Source organism: Penicillium canariense (genome assembly GCF_028826845.1).
Source record: "Penicillium canariense strain IBT 26290 chromosome Unknown utg000001l_segment0_segment0, whole genome shotgun sequence".
NCBI lineage: Eukaryota > Fungi > Ascomycota > Eurotiomycetes > Eurotiales > Aspergillaceae > Penicillium > Penicillium canariense.
In genome coordinates this window covers 7,529,793-7,551,612 of record NW_026622728.1, presented here as the reverse complement: position 1 = coordinate 7,551,612, position 21,820 = coordinate 7,529,793, and the positions used below count along the sequence as shown (strand labels likewise).

General features: G+C 54.8%; 10 protein-coding genes across 10 annotated transcripts; 4 read left to right on the top strand and 6 right to left on the bottom strand.

Moving 5' to 3' along the window:
- Window positions 1–207: 207 nt before the first annotated feature.
- Window positions 208–1,563, bottom strand: N7482_002609 (uncharacterized protein; the record flags this gene model as incomplete). The annotated part of the gene is made up of 1 exon (XM_056684734.1): window positions 208–1,563. The coding sequence occupies one exon, from the start codon at window positions 1,561–1,563 to the stop codon at window positions 208–210; it is 1,356 nt and encodes a 451-aa protein (XP_056548340.1).
- A 1,231-nt stretch (window positions 1,564–2,794) lies between these two features.
- On the top strand, window positions 2,795–3,755 carry N7482_002608 (putative cyclin; the record flags this gene model as incomplete). Its single annotated transcript, XM_056684733.1, has 2 exons — window positions 2,795–3,052; window positions 3,111–3,755. The coding sequence occupies 2 exons, from the start codon at window positions 2,795–2,797 to the stop codon at window positions 3,753–3,755; spliced, it is 903 nt and encodes a 300-aa protein (XP_056548339.1).
- Window positions 3,756–4,178: 423 nt separating this feature from the next.
- Window positions 4,179–5,350, top strand: N7482_002607 (ATG3/ATG10 family protein; the record flags this gene model as incomplete). The annotated part of the gene is made up of 2 exons (XM_056684732.1): window positions 4,179–4,729; window positions 4,798–5,350. The coding sequence occupies 2 exons, from the start codon at window positions 4,179–4,181 to the stop codon at window positions 5,348–5,350; spliced, it is 1,104 nt and encodes a 367-aa protein (XP_056548338.1).
- Window positions 5,351–6,351: 1,001 nt separating this feature from the next.
- Window positions 6,352–7,123, bottom strand: N7482_002606 (putative cell wall protein; the record flags this gene model as incomplete). Its single annotated transcript, XM_056684731.1, has 2 exons — window positions 6,352–6,960; window positions 7,037–7,123. The coding sequence occupies 2 exons, from the start codon at window positions 7,121–7,123 to the stop codon at window positions 6,352–6,354; spliced, it is 696 nt and encodes a 231-aa protein (XP_056548337.1).
- A 1,120-nt stretch (window positions 7,124–8,243) lies between these two features.
- Window positions 8,244–9,527, bottom strand: N7482_002605 (uncharacterized protein; the record flags this gene model as incomplete). Its single annotated transcript, XM_056684730.1, has 1 exon — window positions 8,244–9,527. One exon carries the CDS (start codon window positions 9,525–9,527, stop codon window positions 8,244–8,246), a length of 1,284 nt encoding a protein of 427 aa, XP_056548336.1.
- Window positions 9,528–11,834: 2,307 nt separating this feature from the next.
- Window positions 11,835–12,595, top strand: N7482_002604 (uncharacterized protein; the record flags this gene model as incomplete). Its single annotated transcript, XM_056684729.1, has 2 exons — window positions 11,835–12,413; window positions 12,476–12,595. 2 exons carry the CDS (start codon window positions 11,835–11,837, stop codon window positions 12,593–12,595), a joined length of 699 nt encoding a protein of 232 aa, XP_056548335.1.
- Window positions 12,596–12,788: 193 nt separating this feature from the next.
- N7482_002603 (bifunctional ornithine acetyltransferase/N-acetylglutamate synthase) lies at window positions 12,789–14,246 on the bottom strand (the record flags this gene model as incomplete). Its single annotated transcript, XM_056684728.1, has 2 exons — window positions 12,789–13,722; window positions 13,789–14,246. The coding sequence occupies 2 exons, from the start codon at window positions 14,244–14,246 to the stop codon at window positions 12,789–12,791; spliced, it is 1,392 nt and encodes a 463-aa protein (XP_056548334.1).
- An 839-nt stretch (window positions 14,247–15,085) lies between these two features.
- N7482_002602 (origin recognition complex subunit 2) lies at window positions 15,086–16,789 on the top strand (the record flags this gene model as incomplete). Its single annotated transcript, XM_056684727.1, has 1 exon — window positions 15,086–16,789. The coding sequence occupies one exon, from the start codon at window positions 15,086–15,088 to the stop codon at window positions 16,787–16,789; it is 1,704 nt and encodes a 567-aa protein (XP_056548333.1).
- A 234-nt stretch (window positions 16,790–17,023) lies between these two features.
- Window positions 17,024–17,630, bottom strand: N7482_002601 (uncharacterized protein; the record flags this gene model as incomplete). Its single annotated transcript, XM_056684726.1, has 2 exons — window positions 17,024–17,176; window positions 17,250–17,630. 2 exons carry the CDS (start codon window positions 17,628–17,630, stop codon window positions 17,024–17,026), a joined length of 534 nt encoding a protein of 177 aa, XP_056548332.1.
- Window positions 17,631–18,908: 1,278 nt separating this feature from the next.
- N7482_002600 (dolichyl-phosphate beta-glucosyltransferase) lies at window positions 18,909–20,376 on the bottom strand (the record flags this gene model as incomplete). The annotated part of the gene is made up of 3 exons (XM_056684725.1): window positions 18,909–19,253; window positions 19,331–20,122; window positions 20,248–20,376. 3 exons carry the CDS (start codon window positions 20,374–20,376, stop codon window positions 18,909–18,911), a joined length of 1,266 nt encoding a protein of 421 aa, XP_056548331.1.
- Window positions 20,377–21,820: the final 1,444 nt, after the last annotated feature.

Genomic DNA, 21,820 nt, shown 5'->3' with positions numbered 1-21,820 from the left:
TAAAATATTACGAGAAATTTCCTTCATTAATGCGCCAAAGACAACTTGGGTGTCCAACGCCTGGGCATCGTCAATAATCTCGTACTCTAGATAAGTAAAAACAATCCTATCTATACAGACTCCGGGTCCTGATTCCCAACGATCAACCGTGATCGCCAAAAGCTTTCTCATCAAATAAAGTATCATAAGCTGCCATTTAAGCCTTGGTTAAGGACCAACAAGACCTAAACAGTCATCAATGACCAGTTCCAATTCCCCAAGTCGCGTCTTGAGGCCCCGGTTCTCATCCTTGAGTACACCCATGACGCTCCAAGCTTCCGAAGCACGAACACCATGGCAATTAGTACAGTTATTCACGTTCCCAACAAAAGAACTACCCAAGCGAGTGGAAGCAAGTCCCTTTATGACCCGGTCGTATGTTGATGAGCGGGTCGGTGCGGGCGTTGTGGTGATAGCGACGAGGTTCTTTTGGATGGTGGGCATCGGGGTCGGGAGCGACGAGGGCGTGGACAGGGCAACCTGTGAGAGGTTCGGCGACGAGGCGGTAAGGGTGGATGTCGGGGATTCCACACTCTCTTTTTGTGAGAAAACGCTGTCGGCAACGCTCTCGTCCCCAGACTCGAAGCCAGAATCGCTGGTGAAGGTGCCGTGGCTGGTACGCTTGCCGCTGCGGTGAGGCGTTTGGAGCGCAAGTGAAGGGATATCGTCTTCAGCAGGAATAACAGGGATGGCGCGGCTGCGGCTGCGAGATTCCTCACGCTGGCGCATGCGCCTTTCCTGCTCCAGCTCTTCGGCCATGGCCTGCATGGCTTTCTCCTGGTCTAGGACTTTGGCGGCCATCCCGTCTAGCTGTATCTTCAGGTGGCTCACCCGTGCACGAGTCTCCTCAAGTTCTTCTTGCTTTTCGTTTCGATCTGCCAGGGCCTGGTGCATGGCAAAGGTTCTTTGTTTATAGGCTTCTTGCATGCGTTGCAGGACTGTCGTGGCCTGGTCTCGGAGGTCATCGAAAGCTTCATCGCTGGTCGCATCGGAATTTGGCAAGGACAAGGCCGCAAAGATATCCAGGTTTAGGAACTCATCATCTGCAGGCTCTGGCGGGTCAAACCTCTGCTCCGGCTGTCGACGCAGACCAAAAAATGAGAACCGCCCCGGGCCTGGAGCCGAGTTCTTGCGGATATGTGACGGGGTCCCCGCCCCAAGATGGGCGGTATCCATCCCAATCGTGTCGGGGTGAGTGTCCGGGCGTGTGGTGATTCCCAAATCGCCTGGCTCTGGCTTGCCCTGGAACCAATCTGACAAGATCCTTGCTTTGGCTTCGAGCTTCTTCTTGGGGAATGTATCCGTCCAGGTTGGGATTGCTCGATTCTTGAGGGGGCGATCGTACGTCGAATCGTAGACTTCTTCAAAGATAGGGGGCCGTGCAATATACTCGGTATTCGAGCGACGGTGTGAGGGGAGACTGTGAAAGCGACTCTCGGACGAGGTTACTGGGATCGTCGATTGTGGGGGCGACGAGGCAACGGTCTCGTGGGGCCCCTGCGAAGCATCGGAATGTAGGGTCATCGAGTGGGAGGGGGAGGAACTATCCGAGGGCATGGCGGCGAGGGCGATTTGACAGGAGCTCGTCTGGATTCGAATGCCACGTCAGATCGAGAAGGGAAGGGTGTTGTGGCGCGGCTGGTGTGCGACCTGAGGGGAAGTCCAAGGGCCCAAGGGTGGAGGGTTGCAGGTAGTGAAGTGTCCACGACGGGGAAGGGGGGCGATCAGCTAGGAAAGGAGAGACGAAACGGCCCCTGATGGGAGATGATCAGGATCAAAGCGACGGCCGAGAGATTCAATAGCGTGTGGTTCACTGCATGGGGCCAGACTTGACAATTTGGGTGTTATTTTCTTTTTGAAACACGAACTGCCGGGTAAATAAACGAGAGGCTGGGAGTATGAAATTAGGAAATAGCGGTGGCTGGACCCGAGGGTAGCTCTCCCCACTAACCCGCGGTTCCACCATGGAATCTTTGGAATCGTGTCTTAGATACTCCGTAGATTGTAAGGAGTGCTTCGATCCCATCTGAGGAGTGCGAGCGAATTAGTGATTAATGAGCTGTCATACGATCAGAGCTGCTCGGTTTGAGGGACCCTCCCTTCAGATTGGCAAGACAGCCAAATCGGCTTAAAGAGGAGCCTGCGGTTCCACTATTACTCAATAATTACTTTAGCATATGAGTCTAGCTGCTCATAACGAGTGAGTTAGGTTTCTTGCAGAGTTATGGTTGATCCATCAAAGTATGGCCATCGTCCGATATGATTTTTACTTGGCTTCCTGCGACCATTCACCTTATTAGGCTCTGCCTACAGTCCGTTTACTGAAGCTCAAGAGCGTGCTTATGGGTGCTGGGCGTTCTGTTTATTGCCAAGGGCTATATGATGTTGGAGAGCGATGTACGACCGTCTTGTTTGCCCCGGTTTAGTGTTTGGCCTCAAGCAGGCACGTGATCTTCGTAAATATCTACTCCGTGGGTAAGTTCTACAGTCCACCGAATAAACATAATTCCAAGTACAATTATTGAAGCAGCATTGCCTAGATTCAGTAACCTACAGCCACGAGCATGTCCATTATACACAACTAGGCTCAGTGGGTCGTGACCGCCGGATTAGCTACTAGATTCGGAATGGAATAACTAGTTTGCATCGGCGGGCCGCCTATCCTCGAGGTCACAACCGCAAGCTTCCAGGCGACTCCACGAAAGCGTCTTCTACTTGACCCTTCCCACACACTCTTTGCAAACCTTCGCCCGTCATGGCTCACCCTATGGCTGGTCTGAAACACCTCTCTAACGCCCTTGCCACCCCTGACCAGCTCTCCAATTCGTCTTCGTCGATCGACGAAGTACCGTCAGACCTTGAAAGCTCCATTCGGTGCGCCGGCGCGCAACTTACCCAAACAGCCGGTGTGTTGCTCCACCTATCGCAGGATATAATCGCCCAGGCGATTGTCATCTTCACGCGATTCTGGCTTGGAGCAGAAGGAGGGAGCTTGCGAATCTATTCTGCCAAGGTATGCATTCATTCGACCGGTGTATTCTGTTGTTCTCATCTCATCTCAAGCGCACTAGGATGTCTCCGCGGCCGCCCTCTACCTGACAGCCAAAATCTCGTTCCAGCCTACCTCACCCCGCTCCATCCTTAACGTCTATAACCTCCTCCTCTCCCCAGACGCCTCACCCTTGTGGTTCGTGAACCCTCGCGGGCCACCGAAGCAGCCTCCCGCTGCAGACACCTATATTCTCTCCGAGGGAGGGTACCAGGCAGCCCGGCTGGTTCTTCTGCGCATCGAATCGGTCATCCTTCGTACCCTCGGTTTTGATACCCACGTTGCCCTCCCGCACACGATTGCCCTCACCTACCTTCAGACACTAGGTGTGAGCAAACCAGCGGTGTCACGGCGAGTCCTTGAGCATCTCAATGCTGCACTACTCTCGCCTCAACTACTCTATGTGACCCACCAGCCAAATGCGCTCGCAGTGGCGGCCATTTACCTTGCTACGCGTGAGGAGGGAGTCAAGCTGGTCGATGGGGAATGGTGGGAGGTCTTCGATGTCGATCGGGAGGAACTCGGGTTTCTGGTGGTGGGGATGAGAAGCACTGAGGGATTTATGCGAAAGGAGACAGAACAGTGGAAAGATAAGGCAATTCCTATGGTGACGGACGAAGTGGACGCGGAGATTGAGCGGCGGCGAATGATGGATGAAGGCGAATGAGCTCATCTGGGGTTTGAAACCGGTACAGAGCGGTCGTTAATCCCTCCCATCACGCTGGGCATAATCTGCTGGGGAAGCTGAACCCGCCAAACGCTCTTGGGAAACTCGATAGCGTGAGGCCTACCACATCAGGTCCCGGGAGACCAGGCAGCAGCTACGCCGCGCAGCACCTGACTTCCTGGGCGAGTTGTCACGATCCATCGGGTCCATAAGGCTCAGCCAGGGGCAGAAGACCCAAATCAGGTGCAGCAAATGTAAATCTTGGAGACGAAGTTTCGCGGCGGGCGCGGTGAAGGAAAGCGATGAGCTCACGCGGGGCCGATCATGTGCCCCACCGCTTATCAAGGTTGTCCCCCGCCTCATCATCTCCAACCTACCTGTGCTTTCTCTCTTTCATAGCGCATAGAACTCATCTTACACAAAATGAATATCCTGCATTCAACACTATCCACCTGGCGTGACCGCTTGGCTCCGGTCTCCCGCACGTCTACCTTCCGTGCCACCGGCCAAATTACCCCAGAGGAGTTCGTCCTCGCCGGCGACTACCTGGTCTACAAGTTCCCGACATGGTCCTGGGCTGATGCGTCTAGCCCTGCAAAGCGAGTGTCTTATCTGCCAGCTGGGAAGCAATTCCTGGTCACTCGTGGTGTGCCGTGCCATCGACGGTTGAACGATAACTTCGCTGGGGATGCGGGCCATGAGGATGAGATCGTGAGAGACATGCTAGCGGGAGATGGCGGAGAATCTACATCGGGTGGGGGTGGAGATGATGGATGGCTCCGGACTGGAGGTGGCCGTGATGTCGTCGCGGATCGCGATATGCAAGAGGCAAAGATCCGCGATGTGCGGACGGTAGATGAATCCGGCAACCTGGGGGAGCAGGAAGACGAGGAGGAGATTCCGGATATGGAGGATGATGATGACGATGAGGAGGCAATTATTCGCGAGCCTGCTGGGCAGTCCGGGACAACACAGTGAGTACAGACTGCGTGGCTCATCATTTGGTCTGTTTCGAGGCCGTAGTAACGGGCGATCCATCTAGGCCACTACGCACCTACACCCTCTATATCACTTACTCTAACTTCTACCGGACGCCCCGACTCTATCTCTCCGGCTACCTGTCTCCATCTGAACCACTTCCTCCGCACCTAATGATGGAGGACATTGTCGGCGACTACAAAGACAAGACCGTGACCCTAGAGGACTTCCCCTGGTTCGACGGCAGTGTAAAGATGGCCACCGTGCACCCATGCCGCCACGCCTCCGTCATGAAGACCATGCTAGACCGCGCCGACGCCGCGCTGAAGCTCCGCCTCGAGAAGCTGAAGCAGACACAGTCGCGTGAGGAAGCCAACCGCATCTTGCAGGCCGGTGGAAGCAGCGGCCTGGAGGGGCTCGTCGATGAAACGAAGGGTCTGTCACTCGGCGACCATGTGCAGCAGCAGCAGCCGGGCGGTGGTGATGAGTGGGAAGTCCTCCAGGCCGATGAGGAAGAGCAGGTTGCTATCCGAGTGGACCAGTACCTGGTTGTGTTCCTCAAGTTCATTGCCAGTGTTACGCCAGGCATTGAACATGACCACACGATGGGAGTATAAGCGGAGAGATGATGGGTGTGCTTGGCAAGAAACCCGCCCCCCCCCCCCCCTTTCCTTTCGTCTCGCAGGCCCCGTATCTACTTAGAGAGATGGGTTTCTCTGCGCAAGTTCGACGAGCTGGCCACGCTTGGCTTGCTAAGTGTGTTTAAGGGGTCGGGTCTGGGCGCTGGGCTTGACGATCGACGACTCCCTCCTAGAGGGAAACGTGATATGCATGACATGACAGGAATTGGCGTTTAAGATTTGCTGCTGGCTGCACATAGTATTTGACTTCGAACCTTTTGCTACGTATCAGATCATTAGCGTTGCGCAAATGCGCCCTGCGAAGAACTACCTTCTGCTCTCTTCTGTACAACTCTGCTCTTATTGAAGTTTCTTTTTGGGGTGGTAAGGGGTGGATGCATCACATCCCCTAGATCAAACTAGGGTGCGCTGTGATACGCTCCCCCGCGTCAATCCCTCACAGGTTTCTTGGCTCAGACCAGCAGAGAATTGGCGCCTACCGAGGCCCTCGAGCTGCTAACTGGGCGAGTAGCAAATATTGAGTTAGGACTAGTTAGTTGCAATTGTTTACCTGGGGCGGGGCCTATTCGAGCGCGAATGCACCATCTTAAGTATGAAAATGCAGTGTATTCATATCACAGTCGCACAAAAAACGACATGTGGTGTCCACATAAAAACACAGTGCGGAATGTGCAAAGCACGCCCCGACTCCCAAAAAAAAAATAACAAGCAAGTCCAACAGTAGCAAGTATGGCTCTCATATGTCAGCCGAGATACAGGTATCTGGGAGGTTCACCAGGCGAAACGGTGACCATTTAGGTAAATATTCAAAAGTTGACACGGAAATAAGGAACATGTGTCGGATCGCCAAAAGGTAGCAAAGATATTTCAGCGACAAGATGACAAGAGAGGCAAAGCGACCTCCAAGGGAACCAGAATTGCCCCAAGAGAGGCCTCTCTGATCACATCACTGTATCACTCGTGGCTCGGGACGTCGTCTAGTATACAAGGCCCAGAATGATAGGAATGGCGACCAAGAAGCCGGAGCTCGGGGCGAGAGGGAAGCCGGCATTGAAGACCGGCTGGGACGAGGGGGTCGACGTCGGAGCGGGGTGCTGCACCAGCGGGGTCGAGTGAACGACGACCGGCGTGGAAGACGCATAGGCGGGAGCAGGCATCATGGTAGGGATCATAATAGGAGTGGTATAGGTAGGCGGGATCATCACAGGGACGTAGGTCGAGGTAGCGGGAGCCGTCTCCACAACAACAAGGCTGGCGGGGGTCGTCTCAACCATCGCAGGACTCGAAGGGGTCACTTCGACGACCTCAGGGCAGGGCACAGCGTGGTGAGCGTCGACGGTGCCGGCACCGAAGCGCACACCGGGGCCTCCAGGAATGCCAACATCGTAGCCAGCGCCGGCGGCGTGCAAACTGTTCACGCCGGGTCCGCAAGGGCCATGCTCCTCATCGTGGGTGCCAGCACCGAAGCGAACGCCAGGGCCGCCGGGGAAACCGACGTCAAAACCGGCACCGGCATCATGCTCGCTATCACCAGTGGCAGGAGCGGTATCATGGGCGTGGTCACCACCGAGAAGAGGAAGTCCGTTCTGATATTCAGGGTTAGCTTCCCCAATCTTGTATGCTGGTGGCACAGGAACGAGTTCCATGTGGTTTGGGACTTACCATCTGGGGAACAGACAGCACCGAGGCGGGACCAACGGCAAGAGCCAGGCACAGAGCGGCCGAGAAAGTGAAAGACTTGGGAGACATTTTTGATTTTGATGTGGAGTATAGAGCTCGAAAGGAATGAGTCCGGGGAGTATTAAAAGAATGTTCGTTGGAAAGTTTGAAACGACTGTTGAAGAGAAGGTCAAAAGAAAGAATGACTGTCCGAGACTCTGATGTCGAATGGATGATAAAGAAAAACTGTGGGACCGCATGCCACGGCCTTTATGTAGTTTTTGGGAAGGCCTGCATCCGAGTATCCGAGGGGTAGTTGTGGGGAAGTAGAGAGACACCCAGGGTCAGCCAGGAACCAGGATGCTGCAAGGCTACGGACTAGCCCCTGGTGGCTTTTCCTTGACGACCGCCACAAAGACACCGATCGGCAAGGTACCAGGGGCAGACGAACGGCTTGCTCCAGTCGCGCACTGGATGAGAGAGGTCAAGTCTTGTCGGTCTTGTCGGCGAGACCACGGAGACCGTACGTAGTGCGCATGGACAACGTGATCGAGCCTGGAACTGGGGTATGCAGGCCCTAAGCAACCAAATTGAAGCTTATGCACGAGCCCAAAATGGCCGAGGATCCGAGCTGTCGAAGCCCTTCGGGTTCGTATGGTCCTAATCCTCGCTGTCTGTGAGTAACATGGGGGCGCGAACAACACGTGCGGCTGGGGGGCAGTTGAAGGTTGCAGACTCCATGCAAGGAGTCAGTGCAGGAGCAGAACACCTCCAATCCCCATTGCAGGAGATGTTTGTAGGGCCGGTGTCTGCTTCATGAACAGGGCTACCCGAAGGGTGATACATCACACGCAAGGAACTCCAATATCAAAGACAACAGGGGATATCATATGATCCTTGCCAAAAACTTGGGCCTTCCAGGTAGACTCGAAGCAACAGAAGCGCATCGCCCTGGAAATTAGAACAAGACATCCAAAACTATGTAAATCAAGTCATATATTGCAGCATATTCGGCTGTATCTCATCAGGTCGTGAAGCATCTCCGCTATTAGAAACAAGAAAAGGGTAGTCGCAACGAGGTGCATCACCAAGACCCAAGGACATGACACGAAAATGAGAAAAAAAGAAGCATAACACAATATCTACAAGCAGGCCAATTGTAGATAGATCACAAAAGTCAGCATTAAATGGTGCTCAAATATGGTTCTTTTCAAAATTTCCCGCAGTTCGATCGTCCAAACGCCGTGCCAAAATTGGTGGAATTCTTGAATTTGAATTCTGGTTCCTGTTCGTTCGGACGAGCCTTCGCTGCATCAATCTCATCGGGATCAACTGATGCAGCCGAGGTGGACAGGATGCGCTTGGCCTGGTCCAGAAGCCGCAGATCAAGTTCGTTCAGGAAACTGCTGTCGTGCTGTTCATCATTCGTCAGGCCAAGGGGCCCCTTGAGGGTAGGATCATCGGGAACGTCGGGAAAATAGGACTCCGCGTGTTCGGTCGGTTGGTGGATTTGGGTGACCACGGGCGCAAGAGGGGCCTCCTCCTCCTCGCACGGGGGCATCTCGGTGGGAGAAGCATCTTGCGTGGTTCGCTGGCTGTCATCGATGTCGATGATCGCCATCGGGGTATGGCCAGCATTCTTCACGAGATTCTCATTGGGCGGGCCAATTTCTGACAGTTTCAGCTTGAGACTGTTTCGATGTTCCATGTCCGGCCTTGCAGGCCCCGAAGGGGCAGAGGCTGGGCCATGGGTGGTCTCCAAGGGCGACGGTGAGGGTGGGGTGATCACTCGGGCAACAACTCCAGGAGGCAAGGCAGTGGACTTGAGGGTGATTCCATCCAGTCTGCTGTCAAGCTTCTCGATCGGCACGGGCACGCTGACGGTCGCGCCAGATGCGTCTACCGCCCGTGTCCGCGGTGAAAGTGCCGCATCAAGGGACGGAGGGCTACTGGTGCCCCCTTCGCTAATCGGCGACAGGTGAGCAGCGTCTGCGATTCCCTCGTCGCGGAACACCCTCGTCGGTCGCCCTCCCGGACTGGGTCCCTCCCAGACCTGCGCCAAGTGGAGGGTGTCGTTGGTGGCCTGGGAATGCGGCGACCCAAGTGCAGGCTGGGGCGGATGAGCTGGGGATAGACTCGACTGGCCTGCTTGAGATTTCAACAATGACTCTAGCTCCGCAATCTTGGCCCGCAACAGCGCCCGTTCCTTCTCCCACAGTTGTCGTTCTTGGGCCACCAGTGCCCGCTCGGTTTCAAAACTCGCCCGCTGGTTCTCGAGGAGTTGTCGCGATTGTTCAATATAGGATGTGTCTAAGCCAAAGCTCATGACTTGGGGGTCCAGTGGGTTCCTCCGTTGTTGGTATCTGACACTTGTGGAGGGGTTGCTTCCAGAAACGGATTGCGCCCGGCGGACCGGCGTTGCAGTTGGCGAAAAGCGCACCTCTTTGTAGACGCTGCCATGGCCGTCGGGCAACCTGGTCACGGCGGACTTCATGATAAGGAGTGAGAAGGGGCGCACGGTTGGTTGCGTGGTGCGCAAGCGAATTCGTATGTGTTCAAGGGCCCACAGATGGCGGATCTAGGATTCGGGGAGAGGGGAAGTGGACGGGTGGATCCTTGTTCACCGTACAGCGTAGCAAGCTCCACGTTGAAGGGAGCCAGCTCAGCTTGCAGGTTAGGTACGGAGTTTGCTGACATCCACAGGTATCGTGTAAAGTCGGCCCAGCCTCAGTCAGCGGCGACGAGTAGGCTGTATCTCACAGCTCAACAGAGCTGCAGTGGAGAGGAACAGGGGGCGGTCAATAACGGTCAGTAGGATTTCCGAGGTAGGATAGGGAGCTATCGAAAGCAGGGGTTCTCGCTCGAAGCACCGTCTATATCGGCAAAATGGCTGCACGACTTCATGTGAGAATGGGGACGCGGTGCCAACGGCTCGAGGGCCGGGGATTTGCTCGAAAGGCCGACCACGCGTTCTTAGACCACTGGTGGCTCAGATGTCGGACGCGATGTACGGAGACAGTTGGGCACCTTCAGACTCCGGGCCGGTTTGATATGCACTTAGTCGACCGATCGGTAGTTGATCACCCCATGAGATGAATGGCGGATGTTCCTGCCGAAGTGACGCTAGAGAGGGACCCGTGGAACCGAAGTTGACCTACTCGCAATCGGGCTCCAGTGGCAAGGGGACCCGAGGAACGACAGTAACGAAAACGATGAGCTGCGAGGACTGGAACCGGTTCACTATAAAGCCAGTATTCGCTCGCTTCATATGACCAGCATGGATGACGTCAAAAGGGACGCGGATGTGACCCCAACTCTCCAGTCCGTTGGGCTCCCCGCATTTACCGCGGAGGGTCGTGCGAGCAGGAATGTGGACTTGGGAGTTGCACGGAGGCGGTTGGAGGTGTTCGATTTTGGGTCTGACGTCCAGAGGTGTGCTGTGATAAAATAACATATTACCAGGGCCCTTCCTAGATTGTCATAGCTTGCTGGCCTGGCTGGCCTGGCTGGCCCCTCAGGCGCCATCTAGCGCCTCGTGCTTGCTCTTGTTGTGTCGCATGATCCTTGGAATCGGGAGGCTGGTCTTTGGTCGGACCAAATTCCAGTAAAATAACCTTCATGGCTGAAAGGTTACACCAACTAACTATTACCTACCTCTCCTTCGCCAACTTCAATGGCTATAAACCCAATAATCACCCAGGAACACTTCTCGAAAGTGCCAAGAGTTGAATCGGGGACACAGCGATATATTACACCAATGTACCATTCCCAAAGCCGGATCTTTATCTGATGATCTAGAGAATCTTTATCAGTCGATCTACAACCGTACTCGTTTTAAATACTAGGTCGTTCTGCCTTAAATATCTCAATATCTCAAAGTCTAAATATTGACCCGCCTTGGAAGGCGATCTCCCATCGAAAGCTTCCTGGAAATCACCCTCGATATATATTGCCGGGCAGTAAATCTACTGCGTTCGTTCCCGAGGTGCGACTGACTCGCGTGCTCATCTGATACAGTCACCCTTCGTTACCTTTCCCTACCGAAAATATATATGCGAACGACAACCGCCCTCGCTTTACCACCATCACCTGGGCAGGCGTACGTTGCAAACTCTTCCGGGCTCAATGTGCCAATCAGTGAGAGTCCGAGCAGACTAGCAAATCATAACTTTCTTGTACAGCCTCGCCCGACATGGTAGAGATATTCATCGCACTTGCATCATGCATGGGAGCGGAAGCACAGCTTCTTTCTAAGCTACCTACTGTATACTACCGAGTATGTGGGGTGTTGATTCCTTTTTAGATTTCTTTAGATTTCTCTTCAGCCCGCCCACCATTCTTTATCAGGCATTCCGAGACAATTGCTGTCTCTGGCAACTGGATCAATATCTCTATGGATTCAAGGGAGCGTTTGATGAATCCTATCATTATCGATTGTCGTGCTGGTCTGCCTGGTGATCGCTTAATCCTGGCCCCCAAATCCCTCAAGGCGCTCCACAGTCCGCCCCTCCCCAGCCTCATGTCCCGTACAGTCGAACTGATCAATGGCGAAGCGCGGATGCTGCCCGATTCTCCACCGCGGGAATGTCTCAGACGTCCTAGGAGTGAACCCATCGTCATCATGGTCCAATTCATGCCCCTTGGCCCTTCATTGTAATAGACAAAGACCGGCATCCAAGACGATCATCGCCCCGCATAGAGATGATCTGGTCAAGGAATACATAAAGACAAAAGTATCCAAACTCTTTGCCGTCAACACCATACCCTTTTCAACTCTTAAGTGCTCGACAAATCCTGAACAATGACAACACTGGATACCCTAAAGCAACCCATCGCCATCCGCCCAGAGCTGGTCGCCACAGCACCCACAACGCTCATTGTTCATCCGCACAGTATAAGCAATTCGGGCAGCGACTTCACTATTTCTGCCGTCAACAATGCGGGACAAGGCCCCTCGCAAGTTGCTGCCAAACCGGCAAAATTATTCTTTGTCGACGGCAAGGCCTTCTCATGGAGTAATAAGATGTGTTTCATCGACGCCTCGGGCCTTCCCCTCTTCGAGCTCCATCGCAAAAAGGCCGGGGTGACATGGTTCGTCAGCCTGCCAGAGACGAAGGATAAAAGCATCGCTACGATTGCACCACAGGGGCATTTGTTCAAGGACAAGTTCGATGTCTATATTCGGAATGCGGCCGACGGGGGCGTGGAAGTCAAGCTTGAGGTGCGAGGGAATGATATCTGGAAATACAGGACTAGCGTCTACTACGGCGGGTCGCTCGTGATGTCGATCAAGATTAAGCACTATTACCTGGTGTATGTGGGATTGGGCAAACGGCCGGAATGGGAGGTCAGCGTTGCACAGGGCTTTGATCTTTCGCTGGTACGTATTCTCATCGTCCAAGTATAAGTATGCAACTAGGGGCTTGCTAAAGATTCGACTAGGCTTCTATTATTGGCGTTCTCCTGGTGCATGTGTTGTATAAACCGAGCTATCAGTCGTCGTTCAAACCAGGCGAGTCTGGTTCAAGCCAGGATCGCGACGCAAATCTGCCGATAAAATAAGGATGGGGATGTTGGGTGGGGCTGTTTCAACAGGGACAGGGGAAAATACCAAATTGACTAGGTTGTTAACGGGGTTGGGTATAGCAAGAGTCTTGTCTCCTCTGTGATACTTGAATCTCGGGGTGCAAAGTTTGCAGTGATGGAAAATTGAGTACTTATTAGATGAAAAGGAGAAGTTGCTAGGCATATAATTTTAGGTACGGTAGTCACCGTTGATAGTGACATACTCATGGCTGAAATCACAGAACCAGTAGACCGCGTCCTCACCACCACAGCCAACAGCACCCTTCTCACCACCACCAAGGTCGACCTCGATCTCCAGATCTTCGTTTTGAAGAATGGCACTAGCACGCTCCTCATCGACAGCCTCAGGCTCACCATTCACAAGGAGCTTGAGGATGGGGCTACCATCCACAGGACGGAAGCTCACAGAGGTACGCTCAGGCACGACAACGCCATCACGGACGCCCTGGGTGTAACCAACAGCGCAGAGAATACGGCCCCAGTTAGCATCACGGCCGTACAGAGCGGTCTTGACGAGGGGAGAGCGGGCGATGGTGGAGGCGATCAGGCGAGCAGATTCATAGTCGGGCGAGTTCCGGACGCGCACAGTCACGAACTTGGTAGCACCCTCGCCATCGCGGACAACAAGCTGCGAAAGCTCCTGGGCGAAGTCTGTGAAGACAGTTTGGAGAGCCTGGTAGTCGGCGCTACCTTCGGAGCCAGAGGCGGGGGCCTGAACAGGCTCCCCACCAGCGGCACCATTGGCAAGCACAGCAATAGTGTCGTTGGTGCTAGTGTCCCCGTCAATAGAGATTGAGTTGAATGAGCGGGAAACAGCGTGTTTGAGAAGCGACTGCAAAGCAGCGGGCGCGACGGCTGCGTCGGTGCACAGGACACCGAGCAGGGTTGCCATGTTCGGGTGGATCATGCCGGCGCCTTTGGTCATACCGGCTAGGCTGTAAGTGCGATCTGGGGAGGAGGGCAGAGTAAAGGTGCGAGAGAGGAGCTTGGGGAATGTATCAGTCGTGCAAATGGCACGGGCGGTGCTCAGCCAGGCTTCGTGTGAGGAGTCGAGGTTGGCTTGCGCAGTGGGAATGCGATCGAGGATCTTGCTGATCGGCAGGCTATTGTGAAAGAAAATTAATATATGTCTGGCACAATGCGTACGTCTTTTCTGGAAAGGCACCCACCGTTGTCCAATGACACCTGTGCTCATCACTAGGGAGCTGTTCTTCTCGGCACCACTGCACTGATCCACCGTCTGACCCATTCGGACCGCATCTTCCAGACCACCCTTGCCAGTCACGGCATTGGCGCAACCGGAGTTGATAACGACGGCCCGGATGCCCTCGCCCTTGCGACTTCGCAGTGTCTCCCGGCTCACCTGTACCGGCGCAGCCTGGAACTTGTTGGTAGTGAAGACCGCCGCGGCCGAGCACGGCGTGTCGGAGGCAATAAGGGCAAGGTCCGGGAAGCGAGTGTTGGATGCCTTGACACCAACATGGGTGCCAGAGACCTTAAATCCCTGCGGGTATGTGCCGGACGTGGGAATGTAGCGCTGCTTGGACGGCGGAATGGCCATATCCAAAGGTGCGGAGTAGCATCGGACCGGGCCCTTAAGCATGCGGGCAAGAGAGCCAACCGCCATTGCGGCTGGCTGGGGTTTGGATACCATGTGTCGGGACCTGGACGATATCAATACTGAATCAAAAGTTGCGTGGTTGGTCGAGGCGACACAGGAAGGGTGAGTTGGAGAAGCTCGAGCTTGAGAGTCAACTGTGAGTCAAGGTACGGCGGGAAAAAGTTCCCAGTCTCGGAGTTACAGTTCGCTGCCCACTCGGCACGGAATGGTGTGGTGTGAGCCCACAGCGGCGCACGCCTGATAAGAAGTATTGCAACGGCAATTGAATGCGTTAGACAGAAAATGGGAAGTATAAGACGGAGCGATGAATTGCCCTAATCTCTACGCGGCGCAATTGGATTTCTTCGATCCGATGCTCACATGACCTCTTTTATCGGCGTGTCCATGGATCATCGAGAGCCAATTTATAGATTTCTTTACGGTGTGGTGATTCAGAACTACAAATCGCTCCCTAGCATTTGAAATAAGATGTGTGACAGGGCGAGATCGAATGCCTCCGTGGGCTCGACCCAGGCGCTTTTTATCTACTCGGTGCAGCTGGGGCGGAGTCGGAGAAACCCAAGGGATCCGCAGCTGCTCGAACGACTTTGAGCTGCCGCGGCACTGGACAGACAAGGCACTTGAAACAGTCGAATTACCACATTCCAGGGCGAATCCACCATTCAATTACCTGCATTGCCCTGTCCTCTGCATCAGGCACTGCAACAACAGCCCTTTGGCAGACACACCCCCAGCCAATCCGGCCCCTTGCATCGCGTCCCTGTGCACATTCTCCGGATCTGATGGTATTGTTGATTCCCTTCCCTCTGCCTCTCCATGACAGATCGTCCTCTGACTCGCCCATCATGAAGCGCAAGCTGTCGGATTCCGGTCTGGAAAATGACCACCCCGAGGTCTCGACCCCCAAGAGACCGCGGACGGCGCTGAGGCAGGCCAATGGCGCGCTGAAGGGCCACGCGCCGAACCACTCCCCGCCGAGCGGCGATGTCACCTACGAGCTCACCCAGGCACCGCAAGGCCAATCGACACCGAAAAAGGCCCACGGAGTGGCTCCGACGCCACTGAAGGAATCTGGGTTGAAGACGCCGACTCACAAATCCAAGGCTCGATCGCTATTTGCTACGCCTACCAAGTCCAAGTCCGCGACCGCTGTGACGCCGTCTCGCATCAAAAATGCAGACCGATCGGCAAAGAAGAAGAGTGCTCGGGTTCTCTTCGAGCAGGATGAGGATGGCGCCTGGGATGGCTCGGAGCAGCTTGCGGAGGAAATTCTCCAAGGAGATGAGCCCGAGGCCGACAAGGCCGCCGAACCGGTGGTAGAAAGTGTCGAGGGCGATGCGGAGAAGGCATCAGGAAAAGAGGCCAAGGCTCCAAAGCGACGGGCTGGCCGACCAAAGGGTGCAAGGAACAAACGATCACCAACACCGGAAGGTGAATTACCAGCACATGAGCGCTATTTCTTCCAGAATCGCGCTGGGACTTCAAAAACGTCTAATACGACTCTAAATAAGGTGTCGCTATTGACGCATGAGGAATACTTCGAGAAGCTTGGCCAGTACGTGGACCCATGCAAGGACGAGAAAGAGTATTTGCTTTCCTTGCACCATCGGTCATTCCCACAGTGGTACTTTGAGTTCGAAGAAGGGTTTAATATCTGTCTGTTCGGGTATGGCTCAAAACGCAAGCTCGTGCAGCAATTTGCAGATTGGCTCTACCACACTCGCTCTACGGCTGGAAGCGCTCCATCTATTGTTATAGTCAACGGCTATACTCCGGGTCTCACAATCCGTTCGGTTTTTGCCATGATTGCGACAGCCATTATGGGGGATGATCTGCCCTCCAAGCTGGGTGCACAGCCAACGGAGGTGCTTGAGCTTCTACAATCGGCGCTCAAGGCTCGACCTGCCTCGGAAGAGCCCATCACCGTTCTGATCAACTCCGTCGATGCGCCCCCTCTGCGTCGGGCAGCTAACCAGGCTCTGCTCGCCCGGCTCGCCGCTACACCTCGCATCCGCCTTCTTCTCACAGCTGACACGCCCAACTTTGCGACGATGTGGGATATTAGTCTGCGTGACCAGTTGAATCTTGTGTTCCACGATAGCACTACCTTCACCCCCTTCACGGTGGAAACCAATGTCGTAGAGGAAGTCCACACCCTCCTCGGCCGTAAAGGCCAGCGCGTTGGCGGCAAGGAAGGCGTGGGCTTCGTGCTTAAGAGTTTGCCGGAGAACGCACGGAACCTCTACCGCCTCTTGCTCACCGAGGTGATTACTGTGATGGACGACGGCCACCAGTCTGATGACGACGGGGCTGCCGAAGGGGCAGGAAGAAGCGCCGAGGAGAATGGCATCGAGTTCCGGCTGCTCTACCAGAAGGCAACGGAGGAGTTCATCGCATCCTCGGAAATGATGTTCCGCACTCTGCTGAAAGAATTCCATGACCATCAAATGATCACCTCGCGCATGGACCCCAGCGGCATGGAAATCCTGGGCGTACCACTATCTCGGGATGAACTGGAGGGCGTGCTGGAGGATTTGGTGCTCGGATAATGCATTCCTCGGCGTGCCTCGTGAAGAGTTAGAAGCGGAATCGATCGCAATAAGTCATGATACCCCTTTATGAAACACAATATTCAATACTTGACCAATCTGCATTGGCCGTGCATACCCTGCACGATGGAATAGTCTTGGTTGGGATCCTAGATGGTAGTAGACTCGGGGAGCACCCGGGGAACTTTTTATGTACAGGAAGCATTTCCTCCGCTCATTCTCTCGAGCTGGCATTTAGAACTGCGCAAAGGCCGCCATGGCCATCATCAGGCCAAAGCTGATCTTAAAAGGCCGATGCTCAGATACGATCCGGCCCAGGTTGGCATTCTTCACATATCGTTGCAACCGATTCAAGGGAAGGATGTTATAGCCCTTCGACGCAGCCCACTGCAGGGAAACCATTAGCATACTCTGTTTTCTCTGTTTCACTCCCTACCGGTGACGAGATATCCCATCATACCTCAACGAGAACAACGCCCATGCCCAGAACCACGACCAGCACTCTCGAGAAAGCCCTCAATCCAACGCCAGCAACAAGGCCGAGCACGCTGCCCAGACTAATCTGGCGCATATTCTCCTTCGTCAGAAACGTGTTCTTGGCCTGCGCCGCAATCCCCGTGCGGCCCTGCTTCTGCAGCATTGGGTCATTGGCGTTGACGGTCCAGCCAGTCTCCGCGCTCGCCTGGCCCTCCGTTCGGTAATAAGGTGCGCTGTACTGGCATTGGATCGGGGCGGCGCGGAAGGGCGAGAAAGGCGTGAGGGTTGCCGCAGAGAGACCGATGCCGAGGCCCAGGCCCAGGCGGAGAATTGTTGATGGAGGGGAGAAGAGTGGGAAGGCCATTGGTGGCGAACGAGGTTCTCGCAAGCGTGTGAGGTGACGGGGTATAATGAGGCTTTTTCAGCTAGGAGGCGACGAGAGTGAGAGCCGGAGCCAGGTGTTGTGCAGGAGATGAGGCATGGAGCTCCCTTTGGAGCTTGTTGATCAGATACCGCGTGATGTCATCGGTGGTCACTCCTCCACACAGGTGGGCTTGCGGCCGCGCGGGATTGGCTCGGGGCCAACCGTGGTTTTTCAGTAGAATTCTATGCACGTGTAAAGTGTTTTCAAGCGTATCGATCTTGGATATCAAATGGGAGATGGCCCAGTGTCCTTGTTTCCGGGCTCAGTGGGCGGCCCACAGTAGTTGGTTATTTCGCGAGAGTTGGTGCTTTCGAATCGGAAAGGATCCCTGAATATTTTCCAATTCCACGTACATGTACTTGCAATTTGGTATGGCGCATACATGCTGGAAGATAAGAAGCCAGATGGTAAAGAAAACGTGAACGAGGGAGTGAAGATAGGGCTGTACTATGGCTATATCGGATCCATGCTTGATTGGGGTGACGACAAGGATTGAAGGACTTTGACGAGTTAAGGGGGAAACAGACAGTCCTCCATCCCTTGAAACTTTTCAGATGTCTCGACGTATGCTATGATCAACGTGGTCCAGATGTCCCTGCAGAGATCGCTTGCGTAGAGCCGATGCGAGTAGGTGGACTGACTCGCGGGCCGAACCCTGGACCAGCCGGAGCAGTCAACATGCAAGATATGCAGTTTAGGGCTACAGGACGGGGCGGGGTTGCCCCAATGAGGAGTGCTGCGTGTGAGAGCATGGCGGCATGGCTTGATGGTAACTCTTCTGAATTTCTACCTCGACGTGATATAGATGTAAGCTCGGTAGCAAGAGACAAGAGGCATCTGGTCGGGTCGACGAGATGGAGGTTGGTCCCAAACTGTGGTGGCTCCACCCGAGGCGATCGGGTGCCGAACGGCATGACGGCAAAGTAGATAGTTCCCCTGTTCCAGAGAGCGCCGTTCCTTACGTCGCTACCAATCTTAGGTTTTGCCTCGGAATTACTTCGAGCTGCCTGCAGGCTTAAGATATAGACTATCGAGCGGCTCCCATGCCCAATCAAGCGGGTATACACGAATAGCACAAGGATATATATAGTCTTGCAACATGGGACTCTTTCACCCAATATGGAAAAGACACCAAAAACGCCCAGAAAAAGAATCTCGAACTAAGCCAGGGACGGTAGATTTGCAGTTGCATGTGGAGTACTATGGTTCCATACTTGGTCACGTCTGTCGATAGATGCCGAGCGACCATGCCGCCCGCAGGACAGCCAGGCCCCAGGCCATGCCGATACTGTCACGAAGGACGTTCAGCTTGCTGCCCCCGACCTCGCGCCACCCCACTGGTACTTCGGCCACCGGGATGTGGGCGAATTCTGCCAGCATGAGCATCTCCACGTCGAAGATCCAGCCCTCGGAGTGCATGTAGGGGATGATGGAGGGCAGGGAGTTGCGCGAGAAGAGCTTGAAGCCGCACTGCGTGTCCTTGACAGTGGCGGTCCTGGGCGGCGTCATCAGCCATAGGATCATGTGGAATGAGTGCATCAGGAAATTGCGCAACTTGGACCGCTATTGGACAATGTTAATACCGGTTTCTCGTCTGCCTATACAAGTTTTCGCGTGTGACGAGGACAATTGCAACTCACCTTGACTACCGCCTCACTGCCCACCATGTGCGCGCGCGACCCAACAGCCACTCCGCGGCCGCCGGCATCCTCAACCTCCTGGCATGCCGTAACAAGCTTCCCCAGATCCTCGAACTTGCTCGCCCCATCCGCGTCAGCAAACACGACATACCGACCGCGAGCGTGCCTCATGCCGTGCGTAACAGCGCCACCTTTGCCGCGGTTATGAGTCAAATTGACCACGCGAATCGTCCCGGGCGGGATGTGCACGCCCTCCTGGGCCTTGGGGGTCCACGGTCCCGCATAGCCCTTCGGGTGCAGCGACAGTTGGTGGTCCTTCGCAAAGTTGAATGCAACCTCCTCCGTCCGATCCGTCGACCCGTCTGAGACGAGGATAATCTCCCATCCGCGGTCCGATGCTGAGCCCGTGGCGGGGCCATCATTTGCCTGGCCGTTCGACGCCGGCTTACGCTTGCGCATAGACCTGGTCGAAACGGGCCCGGGCTTAATGTCGTTTTCGTCAGCGCGGCCCAGAGTGCCGTACATATGCTCTAGGTAGTTGACGGCTTCCTCCAGCATGCCCGCAAGCCGGTCTTCTTCGTTGTACGCCGGGACGACTACGGACATGAACAGCTCCGCGGGCTCGATCTGGGGTGGCGTGGCGGCGGTTTTGTGGGCGTCGAGGGCATCGAGCCAGCAGGGGAGTGGTTCGGGGCTGGTGATCGCTCCATCTTTGGCGAGGGTCCTATACTTCTTTTCTTCTGGTAGGGGTTCTCGCGGGGTCGGCGCGACAATGAAGAGGAAGAGGAAGAACTGTAGATGAGCAGAGAGGTCAGTATTGGTCAATTGGTAGTCAATTGGTAGTCTGGCACGAGTCCTCGGGCAACTGGGGGGGAGGGCGCGCACCCCGGCGCAGGAACCAGCGGGATCCGACTCACCAGGACAAACAATCCCAGCAATGTCGCCAGGAGAGTTACAAGCAGGATTGAAGCTGGCACGTCAGCTACAACAGTGACGCACTGGCGACAAATGTTGGCCCAGGATTCCGTCATCATGTTGGGCGGCATCTTGATCGTTGAGCGCGGCGATGGACGAGGGGGGTACGATGCGAGGGAGACTTGAGGGATGCCCGGGAAGTAGAGAAGGCAATCACTCGGCCAGCCATGCGATGCAAAAGCCAATCAAAGTAAATACATGTGAACAATCATGCGAAAGAGTGGTGGAGCCCCATCTGGTGACGGGGGAGAGTGGGACAAGGGAAAGAAGTTAGAGGGGGAGGTAATGTTGCATGTTGATAATCGCCAGCATGGCCTTTTATCGGCAACACGCAATCGTCGCGACTAAAATACATTACAGTGGAGCGGCGACGCCGCGGGTGGCTCGGCAAGCACTAACGCCTTTTCTGCAGATGTTTATTTGTGCCATTGAGTATTTATCCGGCTCTAAAAATTCATAGCGTTGTTTTTAGGGAGGTTTGGGGCTACGTTGCTGTTCTTGCGTGTAGTTTTCGGCGGGCCGGTTACGCACGTTGGCGGGTCCGGAGGTCGATCTTAGCTTAGCTCCTCGATCGCCGGTTCGGACTCCCCACGAGTAGACGTACACCCGGGAGGTTCTACGCCGTGAATGTCGCTGGAGGGCTCTTGTTCCTCTGGCTCGAAGGTTGGGAGTTTAGGGAGGGCGTGCGGGGGTCGGGGGTCAGAAGGGTTCTTCTTCGTACGGGGGGTGACGACCGGCGCATTCAGGGCAGCCGTCATATTCTGCGATCAATCAAGGACCCAATCCACGCCCCAGCCCAGGAAGTCATACCATGCATACAAGGATGTCCCAGTCGAGCAGGTAAGGCTATACATAATTGGAATTCTTTCCAAGGAGTGACCGGACGTAAAGCACAAAAGACGAAGGAAATCGAGCATCCACGAATATGGCTATCCTCTCTCTGTATTCCCAGTACATTTCCTGCTAACCCGAAATCCGTGCCAGTGTGCCGTCTTCCTCATAGCGATCTGTCGAGATACTCGGCACAAGCAGCCACTCCAGCCAGTCAGATCCCAGGCTCAAATGACATCTTGCGGATGCAAAACGCCCGTTCGACCGCGGCAGATCCGGGGATATTGAAAGCAACCATGGAAGTTGGTTCTCCTAGGAGAGCAATAGCCTAGAGATCGCGGTCTCGACCATTGGACCAGCTCCGGCTTCCAGTCGGGGACGCTGCTCTGCGGACCCTGGGGGCGGATCCAACCTGGCTGACATCCATGGGAAGTAAGTTCCTGGTGGAAGCCCATGAAGGCCTGGAGGCTCGAACGAATGTATATCCTCATGTCCGGGTTCCACGCGCAAAGAATCCTTAGTGGAGGTTCAGTTCCAGACCTCGGAGGAAGGTCTTCCATGGGCCTGGTTCCATCCAGATGGGCGTGGACTTGGCTCTGTGTGCCTGAAACTGTCGGGGAGCCCCGGTAGACTCGAAAATCCATTCCAAGGCTGCTGTGTGTCTATAAGGAAAAGTAAAAAGAA